Below are 12030 nucleotides of genomic sequence, written 5' to 3' on the forward strand. Positions count from 1 at the left end.
TAATGTAAAAAAAGTCCAATGCTCTATTTCCCTGCCATATAGGCCAAAACCCTGAGGCTAATTAAAATGCATGTACTTTTAAAGAAGGGAGTTATTCCAAGGTGATCCAAGTTGTGCAGTCATTTCATTGAACAAAAACTCATGTAGATTTGACCTAAACGTTGTTTTCATTTACTAAAGAAATTATTGTACTAACCATAATGTTTTGATGTTTGCATATTGCACTGCAGCTACAGCAATGCAATAGAATTTGTACCTGCTCATTTATTTCATGTTGTTAGAAAGTGCTGAATACTTTTGCCTTTTAGGCTGTTTTTACGTAGCATAAAATAAATAAAGCTGGATCCTACCTAACCTGAGTTTATTTTGTAGACCAAGGACTAAGACAGGGAGGTCAGTTTTCTTTTATAGAGGTTAGAATAACAATACACTGTGTAGTGTTCAGACGCATCTGAGTGAGGTTGCCTGATGACAGGTCCACTCACATAAATTCATTAAAATATACAGCAAGAACCTCAAAATTATAAGCACATTAAGTATTGCAATTTTAATGGATTTTAAAATAATAACAATATCATGCCTGCAGAGATCTTAGTGCCTGCAGGCTGCTACTGCACCTTTGTGTTTGTTTGCTTTTTTTGTCTAAGGCTACTTTCACGCTTGCGGCAGAGTGATCCGGCAAAACGTATGCCAACCGATGGCACTTGTAAGACTGATCAGGATCCTGATCAGTCTGAAAAATGCCTAATCAGTCAGAAAAATGCATTGAAATGTCAGATCCGTCTTTCCGCTGCATCCGGAAAAACAGATTTTTTTTAACCCCTTTAATGCTACTGTCAAGGAGCTGCCTCAAATCAGTAAAATTGTCGGGTGCCAATGGATTGGTATATCACCCTGAGGCCTTGTGAAGGATCCCATGACTGCCATAGTAAGAATAGCCTATTAAGCCCTGCATGCTTCAGGAATTAGTAGGAAGCCTGTAAAAATCTATCAGATTGCAACAGTATACTATAGCAGGCTGTTGTATAAGTGATCAAATGACCGTATCATACTAAACTAAAGAATTACATCTTCATGTAACATTTAGCACACAGTGAATGCTGTAAATACAAAACCCAAAAAACAATGGCAGAACTGCATTTTTAATTTTTTTTTTAACTCCACAGCAAATAATTTTTCCCAATGTTTAATACAAGATATGGTCAATTAAATGGTGCTGTCAAAATATATCTTATCTCTAAAAAAACAAGTACTAGTACGGCTGTGTGAACAGAAAAGTAAAAATGTTATGGCTCTAAGAAGGCAAAAACGATATTTATTTTGACAGGCTTCACAAGGCTGCCATAGAAACCAATCAGAATCCTGCAATTTCGCTATGGGGGCTCGAATCAGGGGATAGTTCCCCCCTTCCATTTAACTCAGATGCCACAGTCGATACTGACACCGGCATCTGAGGGGATAAATGGCATCAGTGTCTTCTACAATCCCGATCACTGCCAGTGGGTGTCTGCTCATCTTGTAGTTATAGCCTAATGCCCAAATCTTCAGGCTTTAGAATTAAGATTTCCCAATATTCTTCATTAGTTCAATATCTGCACGGGGCTTGCTCTAGTAATTAGCACTTTAGGATGTATGGTCTTTACAGAAAGAGATGAAACAGGTAAATTCAAGATTGGTTATGTTACCAATAAGCCCATTCTAATACAGTTACATATTTTAGCAAAGACAAACATTTTTACAAACACTTGCCTCATCGTCACTACTGCTGTCATCTGGATCATCTTTGGTCTCCTCATCTTCTGTCTCGCTACCTGAGCTTTCTTCTTTTATCTCAGCTTTCCAATTATGGGGTATAGTTTTATTTCTTAGAAATTCCTTGGCATAGTCTAGAGCTAAACAATATAAACATCAATCCAAATATTTCATATACTTCCAAAACCTCTGTGTACAACAGAAAAGGTAACACAGATAAATTGCGAAAAACAATTGTCTGACGGGATACCATAAACTTTTTCTGACCATTTTTCAAACAACTAAATTCTGTTAACCTATTATGGACCATGCTATATTTGGCCTTAACGGAAACCTGTCTCAACATGAAAATGCAATGTAAGCTACAGACACCATACTATAGAGCAGGAGAAGCTGAGCACGTTGATACAGTATATAGTTTTATGGGAAGAGATTCAGCATGACTTGAAGTGGATTCATTTCAATTCCTGCTCCTTCTGATCTATGAAGTCATGGAGGCGGTCCTATCAGTGATTGACAGTTATCTCTGTATACACTGTCATACAGGGAAGGCTGTTAATCACTGATAGGATCACCTCTTTCAAAGGCCAGAATGAGCAGGAATTTAAACGTATAAAATATAATATCTGCCCAGTTCTTACTGCTCTGCAACATGCTCAAACACCATGTTCAACGTGACAGGTTCCCTTTAAAGGGGTATTTCAGCCTCAGAATATTCATGGTTTATCCTCAGGATAGGTCATCAGTTCAGATTGGTGGGGGTCTCACTCCTGCAACCGCACACACCCACAGTTTGAAAGGGCTGCGATTCTCGTGCAAGCACTGCAGCCTCTTCAAATGTTTATTTAAATGGGACCAAACTGTAAGTAGCCAGCATTGCTACTGCTATATAGATGGCATGCAGGTAAACACTGAAGAGGCTGAAATGTTCACAAGTGACGCAGCACCTTCAAACAGCTGATAAGAAGGGTGGCCAGGAATCCAACTACACAGATCTGACACTCAGAGGTCCCACTAACTTTTTTCCGAAAGAGTAAAAATACTCCTCTTACCATTTTGGAGGAGTATTACTAGCCAAAATGGAGTACGAAAGTTGCAGTTGGAGGAGCAGATGTGAACAATTTCGTCCAGTCAAAAAGACCTGCATGCGGGACATTTTTGCCTGTTAAAAAGATAAGATCCTGAATGGAAACTGATTGGACTGTATTATAGTTAATGGAATCTGCTCAGCTCCGTTCCTGTCAGTTAGGTGCCCGATCCAGCACTCTGTTATTTTTGTTGTTCTGCTGAACAACAAAAATAAATAGTGGCTGTGTGAACGTGCCCTCCCATCAGCTTCTCCAACATACAGTCCCATGTAAATAACATTGCTCCCCTTCCTCCAGGATACGGTCAATAAGCCCCTGGGGGGATCTGGAGAAAATGCACAGCAGGATATTATAGCCAAGTAGTAAAGTACAGGGAAGACCCACTATACTGGACTGTACTTTATCACTTGGCTATAATAGCCTGAGATGCATTTACTCCAGACCGCACTGCGTAGTTGGTCTTCATTGTTAATGGCCATGCGGGCATTAACAATGGAAACTGATAATGTAGTGCAGTCTTCATTAGTTTACTGTAAGGAAGCTGGAGGCTAATTGGCCGCACGTTATTTGAACGCAGAACAACCATATCATGGCCGCTCCATATAACCATACCCTAATACCTATCTGTACACCTGGAGGGTTGCCACCTATATATTTTGTTTTTTGTACTCTGCTGCCACAGAATGTGTCCCCTGCTGATCTCTATAACCAGGAGTCTGAAACACTCAACCACTTCTCCTCACTGCTGAGTGCAGTAGTGAAGACCATAGACTTTATATTCATGCCATCTGCAGTATCGCGCTCAGCAGTGAGGAGAAGCAGAGCTCGGACCCCCACAAAATTTCACCGCACAGCCAGGCCACCTACCAGGCCAGTGAAGATCGAACGCCTCCCACCTCACTTCAGAGTGGTGTGCCATACGCTCCGGCAGCTTGCTCAAATCGACCAATAACAAAGCTCCTTACTGTAATTGTTATTGGTTGTTTCAGGCAGAAGCAGCATCGCTGCGCTGCCTGAGCCATTCACAGCGCTCACTGCGCTGATAAATAACCGGATAAGTCTAGGGCGCATTGGTACACCTTAGACTTTTTCAGGGAGTAAATTGGCCTGAACAGGCGTCTATGACACTGTGAAGCTAGGATACCCCTCTAAGGACCAAGAGATTTTTTTCATTTTTTCCTCCTCACACTGTCACTGTTTTTTATGGTACATGTAGCAATTTTTAGGCTTTTTTTTATGGGACAAGTATTTTTGGCATTATTTTCAGATAATAACAATGTATGATAGCATTTAATTTTTTGCATTTTCGTTTTTTACTCCCTGCCTTCATAACTTTTATTTTACCATTTTTTTCCGAATGAGGGCTTGTTTTTTTTGGGGAAAAGTTGTGTTTTCTAATGGCACCGTTTACTATTGGATACAATGAAGTGGGGTTGCACCAGGTATGGAAGTATCAATACTTTTTTTTTGATACTTTGATTCCCGATTCAATACAAATATTGTCCCGATCAGAGAACATGGCGCACGCACAACACGGCACACGCCATGTTCTCATCAGTACCCGCACATCTGTGACTGTGGAGCTGAGGGAAATATAGTAGTGGAAAAGACTGCTGAGGTGAGAATAAGGTGACAGCACTGGGTGGACGGAGCTGTCCCATGTCTGCAGAGCATCCTCCCTCTTGCTTGCTCCGGGGAGTTGTTTCATGTGCTGCCTTGTAACAAGTTTCATGGCTAACAGTCTAGAAATGTCCCGTCCTTCTTCCTGTCGGCGGCCAGAAAACTCGCGCAGGCGCAGTACCGCCTGCGGCCTATGCGATCATCAACCTCCTCAGGGCAACAGCGCTCAGGTTACATCACTGGGCTCAGCGCATGCCCAGTGAGACTTTTGAGGCTGTTGCCCTCAGGAGCTTGATGATCGCGCAGGCGCAGGCGGTACTGCGCCTGCGCAAGTTTTCTGGCTGCCGACAGGAAGAAGGACGGGGCATTTCTAGAAGGTAGACTATGACGTGGGGAGGGGGCGGAACTGTTTGCTGGGGCTGTGGGAGGTTATTTGATGATCAGGAGGCGTTCTTGGGCACTGCAGGGGGGTGTCACTGGGCACTGGAGAAGAAAAAAAAAAAAAGAACTCTGGGCACCTTGGAGCCTCATTAGCATATCATATATTTTATATCAAAAGGACAAAATGAAATAACGTAAAAAGACGACTGCTGGAAATAAGGTACTTTAGTGAACATGGCGATGGTGACAGCTTAAAATGGTAAAAGCAGGTGAAAGATTCCCTTTAATCTTTTTATGGGGCATGGTAACCAAAAAAATGACTGTTCTTATTTTTATTATTAGTTTTTTTACAATGTTTACCTGACAGAGTAGATAATGTGATATTTTTATAGAGCAGGTCATAACGATGTGGCGATACCTAATAAGACTTTTTTTTTTTGTGATTTCCATTTTCTGAAAGCCATATTTTTTTTATTTTTTGGCCGATTGTCTTAGGTAGGGTCTAATTTTTTGCTGGAAGAGATGATGGTTTAGCTGGTACCATTTTGGGGCACATATGAATTTTTGATTGCTTGGTATTACACTTTTTGTGATGTAAGGTTATAAAAAAAAAATTGCTTTTTTGGCACATTTTTTTTTTTTTTACGGCGTTCACGAGACAGGTTGGATCCCATACTATTTTTATAGAGCATGTTGGATGCCTAAAATGTGAATTTTGTTTATACAATAAAAGCATTTTTGAAAAAAAATATCATGTTTTTATGTTTCAATTTTCTGAAAGCCATATTTTTTTTCTTTTTTGAGCAATTGTCTTAGGTAGGATCTAAATTTTTTGCGGTTGGGTTGGATCACATGCTGTTTTATAGAGCAGGTCGTTACGGACATGATGATATCTAATATGTGAATTTTTTTTCTATAAAAGCATATTTGAAAAAAAAAAATCATGTTTTAGTGTCTCCATTTTCTGAAAGCCATATATATTTTTATTTTTTGGGCCGATTTAGGGGCTCACCTTTTGTGAGATGAGGTCAAGGTTTGATTGGTGCTAATTTTGGATATATATGACTTTTTTTAATCACTTTTTATACCATTTTTGGGGAAGTGTGGTGGGCAAAATTGCAATTCCATCATAGCTTTTCATTTTCTTCTTTATGGTGTTCACCGTGCGGTAAAAGTAACATCTTTTTATAGATCAGGTCCTTACACACTTGGCGATACCAAACATGTTTAATGTTTTTTTTTTTACATTTTTAACCAATTATGTGTGTATATACGTAGAATTTTTTTTTTAATTATTTTACTTTTTCCACTTTGTTTTTAAATTTTTTGGACCCAGACGCACTTGGCTCTTGATGATCCAGTGGGTCTAATGGCTTACAATACACTGCAGTACACTATATAGTGTACTGCAGTGTATTAAACTCACACTAAGGCCTCATGCACACGACAGTATTTTTTCACGGTCCGCAAAACGGGGTTCCGTTGTTCCGTGTCCGTTTTTTCTTCCGTGTGTCTTCCTTGATTTTTGGAGGATCACCAGACATGAAGGAAAGTTAAAAAAAAGTTGTTTTGGTGTCCGCCTGGCCGTGCGGAGCCAAACGGAGACTTACAATGCAAGTCAATGGGGACGGATCCGTTTGACGTTGACACAATATGGTGCAATTGCAAACGGATTCGTCCCCCATTGACTTTTAAAGTAAAGTCAGGAGTCCCTATCGGAGTTTTCTCCCATCCGATGGTATATTTTTAACTTGAAGCATCCCCATCATCATGGGAACGACTCTATGTTAGAATATACCATCGGATTTGAGTTAGAGCGTGAAAACTCAGATCTGACATTATATTCTAACACAGAGGCGTTCCCATAGTGATGGGGACGCTTCAAGTTAGAATATACTAAGAACTGTGTACATGACTGCCCCCTGCTGCCTGGCAGCACCCGATCTTTTACAGGGGCCGCACCTGAGGGGTTAATTGTGCGTATCATAGCCCCCTGTAAGAGATCAGGTGCCAAGCCGGATGCCTATGAAGGCGTTAGTTTACCCTTCAAGCATCGGCCGCTGCCACAGCAGAGCAGCGGCCCGATGGTTAGCCCGTCCATACAGAGATCCCTAAGGACCACGGCACGGAAGGGTATAAATGGCCGACATCTGACCCAGCACTGATGTCGGCCGCTTCAAGCAAGTACTTCAAGTACGTTACAGCTAACACTCTACCCCACTGCAGGACACAGCATAGGGCAGAAGACCAGACAGTAAAAAAATGGACGTGATGTCACAGGAAGTTGTAGAAAAGCAGAGGAAGTCATGTGACTAAATTCTGTATCAGGAGATTACATTACATTACAAAGAGAAAGACAGGCAAATGTTGGAAATGGAAACAGGAAAAAAAAAAAAAAAACTTACCTGGCTTTAATATACAGTCATTTTTAAAGGAAACATCACCAATGTCTCGAATATCAGTCTTCATGACAGAAAAGCTGTTAAAATGAGAAACGTTGTTAGCATCTGTATACGATCCATTAGCTACAAAGAAAATAATAGAGAGACTTACAATTTACCATCCTTAAAGGAGCGCACGAGAATAAAGTCCTTCTTAACTGCCACATCATCACTACAGTCTGGTGATACTACCTATTAGAAAAGACACATTTATTTCCCTTAGTTCCAGAAGAAGCAGGACATTTCATTTATATAAATATATTCTGAGTGCAAGTGGACAAGCCTGTTTTTATCTCCAAATAAAAGGTTATGCCTCAATCAACTCCATCAACAGGTTTAACCCCTTCCTGATGCAGCCATTTATCATTTTAGTTTTTCACTCCCTACCTTCTAGTAGCTATAACATTTTTTTCTATTCGTATAGCCAAATCAAGGTTATTTTTTTTTGCAGGTTGTACTTATGAATATTTAATAACTTTTCGTTTCATTTTCTTGGAATGTGAAGCAACAAAAAAAAAAAAAAAAAAAGTGATTCAGCCATTTTGATTATTTCTTTTGTTATGCCATTCACCAGAATAAATACTTTTCATTATTGACTATTTATGCATTTTTAGATGCAGCAAGACACTCAGGACCCCCGCCGATTAACTGTTTGAGAAGGCACCAGCGCTGAAAGAATATTATCCTTCTCTCTATGCACCGTGATTCCTTCCTTTGTCCCCGAAGACAGGCGCCTGGAGAACGTGTCAATGACAGAAGCAGTATGATGTCAGTAACAGTTCTATTTATTGTTTGTCATACATGGGCCTTATATACATTCAGGCATACATACAAGAATAGCTGAGCTCTCATTACAATAATAATAGTTCCTTATAGAGACAGGCAGCTCTCATTATAATAATGCTGACTAGAAACTTTTCCTTATAAAGACAGGAGGTAAATGTATACATAGTCACCCTTCAATATGATGTCACCCAACCTCCTGTCCTTCATACAGATTACACAGCTAATTCTGTTTAACCCTTCAGGCGCTCCTGTGAGTGTAGCTTACCAAGCACAGTTTCGTACATTATATAGTGGCTGTGCTTGGTATCACAGCTCAGCCCCACTGACTTCAATGATACTGAGCTGCTCCTAGGCCACGTGATCAATGAACGTGTCATCACTGGCCTTGGAAAAGCTGAGAGAAGGCCATGGTGCTCACAGGAGCACCAGTGCCTTCTTAGGCTAGGTCTACACGACGACATTTGTCGAACGACAATAAGGGCACAACTACACTGCAAGATTTGTTGCGCAACATTTTGTTGCACCAATGTCGCGCAACAATTTTTATAATGGCAGTCTATGGTGTCGCACTGCAACATGCTGCAAAATGGCAGGGTCCTGAAGTGGTTAAATGAGTTTTAAATACTGATGACTTATCTTCAGGATAGGCCATCAGTATCTGATTGATGGGGTTCCGACACCCAGGACGCCAGCTGATCAGCTGTTTAAGGCTAGGTCTGTTTAAGGCGACAGTCGCAGAAAAATCCATCTCGTTGCAGTCACAGCATGTCGCATGTTGCAGTGCGACACCATAGACTGCCATTATAAAAATTGTCACGTGACATTGGTGCAACAAAACAACACGCAACAAATGTTGTTGTGTAGACCTAGCCTTAAACAGCTGATCAGCTGGCGTCCTGGGTGTCGGAACCCCATCGATCAGATACTGATGGCCTATCCTGAAGATAAGTCATCAGTATTTAAAACTCATTTAACCGCTTCAGGACCCTGCCATTTTACACCTTAGGGACCAGGCCATTTTTAAGCATATCTGACATGTGTCAATTTATGTGGTGATAACTTTAAAACGCTTTTACTTATCCAGGCCATTCTGAGATTGTTTTCTCGTCACATATTGTAAATCTGAGTCAAAATATTTCATTTTTATTTATAAAAAAAAGCCAAATTGAAAAAAAAAAAAAAAAAATTAGAAAATTTCAATTTCTCTAATATCAAAATAGATAGTAATACCCCTCAAAATAGTTATTACTTTACATTCCCCATATGTCTACTTCATGTTTGGATCATTTTGAAAATTCCATTTTATTGTTTTGGGACGTTAGAAGGCTTAGAAGCAAATCTTAAAATTTTTAAGAACATTTCCAAAACCCAATTTTTTAAGGACCAGTTAGTTTATGAAGTCACTTTGTGGCGCTTACATATTAGAAACCACGCATAAATCACCCCATTTTAGAAACTACACCCCTCAAGCTATTCAAAACTGATTTTACAAACTTTATTAAGCCTTTAGGCTGGGTTCACACCTGAGCGTTTTACAGCGCGTTCAAACGCGCTGTAAAACGCTCAACACATGAAAACCAATGCTTCCCTATGGGAATGGTTCTCACCTGGGCGTTTTACAGCGCGTACGATCGCGCTGTAAAACGCCCGACGCATAATCAAGTACTTGAGCTTCTTTGGGGCGTTTTGACGCGCGTTTGTGGCCATAGGACACTGCAGTCAATCACACAAACGCGCGTCAAACGCGCGTTTACTATTACAAAAAACGCGCATAAAAACGCGCGACAAAAACGCGCGTAAAACGCGCGTTTGAGAAACGCTCAGGTGTGAACCCAGCCTTAGATGTCCCACGAGAATTAAAGGAAAATAAATTTCACTTTTTGTAGCAGATTTTACATTTTGATCTATATTTTTCTGCAACACATCAAAGGTTAACAGTCAATTGAAAATGCCAAATCTATAATACTGAATCTATAGTTTACAGAAACACCCCATATGTGATCAAAAATCGATGTATGGGCGCACAGCAGCCTTCAGAGTGGAAGGAGCACAATATGGCTTTTAGAGATTGGATTTAGATGGAATGGTAATTGGGAACTATGTTGCATATGAAGACACCCTGAGGTGGCCCTACAGTGGAAACCCACAAAAAGTGACCCCATTTTGGAAACTACACCCCTCACGGAATCTTTCAAGGTATGTAGTGAGCACTTTGACCTCAAAGGTGTTTCCTAGAATTAGGAAACACTTGTCAGTGAAAATGAAAAATTGAAATTTTCTCACTAAAAAGTTGCTGTACACCCACATTTTTCACCTTCAAAAAGGTTAACAGGACAAAATGCATGCCACATTTTGTTCCCCATTTCCCCCAGAATAAAGCAACACCCCATATGTGCTCAAAAAATTATGTATGGGCACACAGCAAGGCACTAGAGTCAAACAGCAAAATATGGATTTTGCTGACCTGAATTGGCAGACATTGATTTTAGGTGCCATGTCGTATTTAAGAAATTCCTGAGGTCCCCAGAAATTAAAAACCCCAAAAAGTGACCCCATTTTGGAAATAGGACCCTGTACGAACATTTTAAGTTGTGGAAAGGGTACTTTTCAGCAAACAGGTGTCTCACAGAAGGCAGAAACATTTATTAAAGGATTTCAAAGCAAACATTTGTGAAAATGAAAAATTACTAGCAGACCACAATTTTTCACTTTCACAAGGGGTTAAAGGAGCACCCCAGTATGTGTTCCCCATTTTCTCCCCATTCAGGAAACACCCCATATGTGCTTGTAGCCTGCTGTATGGACGCACAGCAGGCAAACAGCAAAATATGGATTTTGCTGGCAGGCCTGAATTGGCAGCCATGCATTTTAGGTGCCATTTTGAATGTTAAAAAATTCCTGAGGTCCCCAGAAATTATAAACCACAAGAAGTCATCCCATTTTGGAAAGAGCACCCCCATACGAACATTTTAAGTGGTGGAAAGGGTACTTTGGACCTAACAGGTGTTTCACAGAAATAATTATGTAGTGGTTGGTGAAAGGTGGATCTGTAAGCTATGCGGACTAAGGGTCCATTCACACGTCCGTTGTTTCTTTCCTGATCTGTTCCGTTTTTTGCGGAACAGATCTGGACCAGTTCTGTACCCATTCATTTTCAATGGGTCCTGAAAAAAATCGGACAGCACAATGTCAGATTTTTTTTCAGGACCCATTGAAAATGAATGGGTACAGAACTGGTCCAGATCTGTTCCGCAAAAAACGGAACAGATCAGGAAAGAAACAATGGACGTGTGAATGGACCCTAAATCAGAGATACAAGGTGGTAAAACTACAGGGTACCATATTTTTCGCCCTATAAGACGCACCTGCCCATAAGACGCACCTGGTTTTAGAGGGTGAAAATAGGAAAAAAAAATATTTGACAAAAGGTGTGTCAAAACTTTTAATAAAATAACAGACCAATATTTTAACAATGTAAACATTAACAGTAGTAACCAGCAGCATTAATAACCATCATTATTGACTTAAATGTCCAGGTACAGTACTCCTCTATTCATCAGGAAACCTCAAAAACTCCTCATCACTACTGTCCAGGTTAATCGCACTCTGTGGCTGAGTATCACTAGTATCGATGCCTTCAGATTCATCGTACAGCATATTGTCCTCAGTGCCATCCAAGGCATTGCTAACGCCACACTTTTTAAAGGATCTGACGACTATTTCATCGTTGACTGCCTGCCATGATGTTTTCACCCACTCACAGACTTGGGTGATGGTGGGCCTCTTCATCCGTCCAGTGGGAGTCAGGTCATGGTTCCCAGCTGCCATCCACTTGTTCCATTCCTCCCTCATGAACACTTTAAATGGCTTACTAATGGAAACGTCCAGTAGTTGTAGATGGCTGGTAAGCCCGCCAGGAATTACCGCTAGATGGATGTTCACTTCCTTAAATCTTGTTTTTG

General features: G+C 40.5%; 1 protein-coding gene across 1 annotated transcript in view; it reads right to left on the reverse strand.

The window, feature by feature from the left end:
• Positions 1 to 12030, reverse strand: part of ARID4B (AT-rich interaction domain 4B) — a 387064-nt gene that overhangs the window by 170128 nt on the left and 204906 nt on the right. The window contains exons 9-11 of the mRNA XM_044290640.1: positions 7395 to 7474; positions 7247 to 7320; positions 1750 to 1892 (exon numbers count right to left, since the gene is read on the reverse strand). Of these exons, the coding sequence (XP_044146575.1) occupies positions 1750 to 1892; positions 7247 to 7320; positions 7395 to 7474 (297 nt within the window). The remainder of the gene's footprint in view (positions 1 to 1749; positions 1893 to 7246; positions 7321 to 7394; positions 7475 to 12030) is intronic.

The sequence above is a fragment of the Bufo gargarizans genome, chromosome 4 (assembly GCF_014858855.1).
Source record: "Bufo gargarizans isolate SCDJY-AF-19 chromosome 4, ASM1485885v1, whole genome shotgun sequence".
NCBI lineage: Eukaryota > Metazoa > Chordata > Amphibia > Anura > Bufonidae > Bufo > Bufo gargarizans.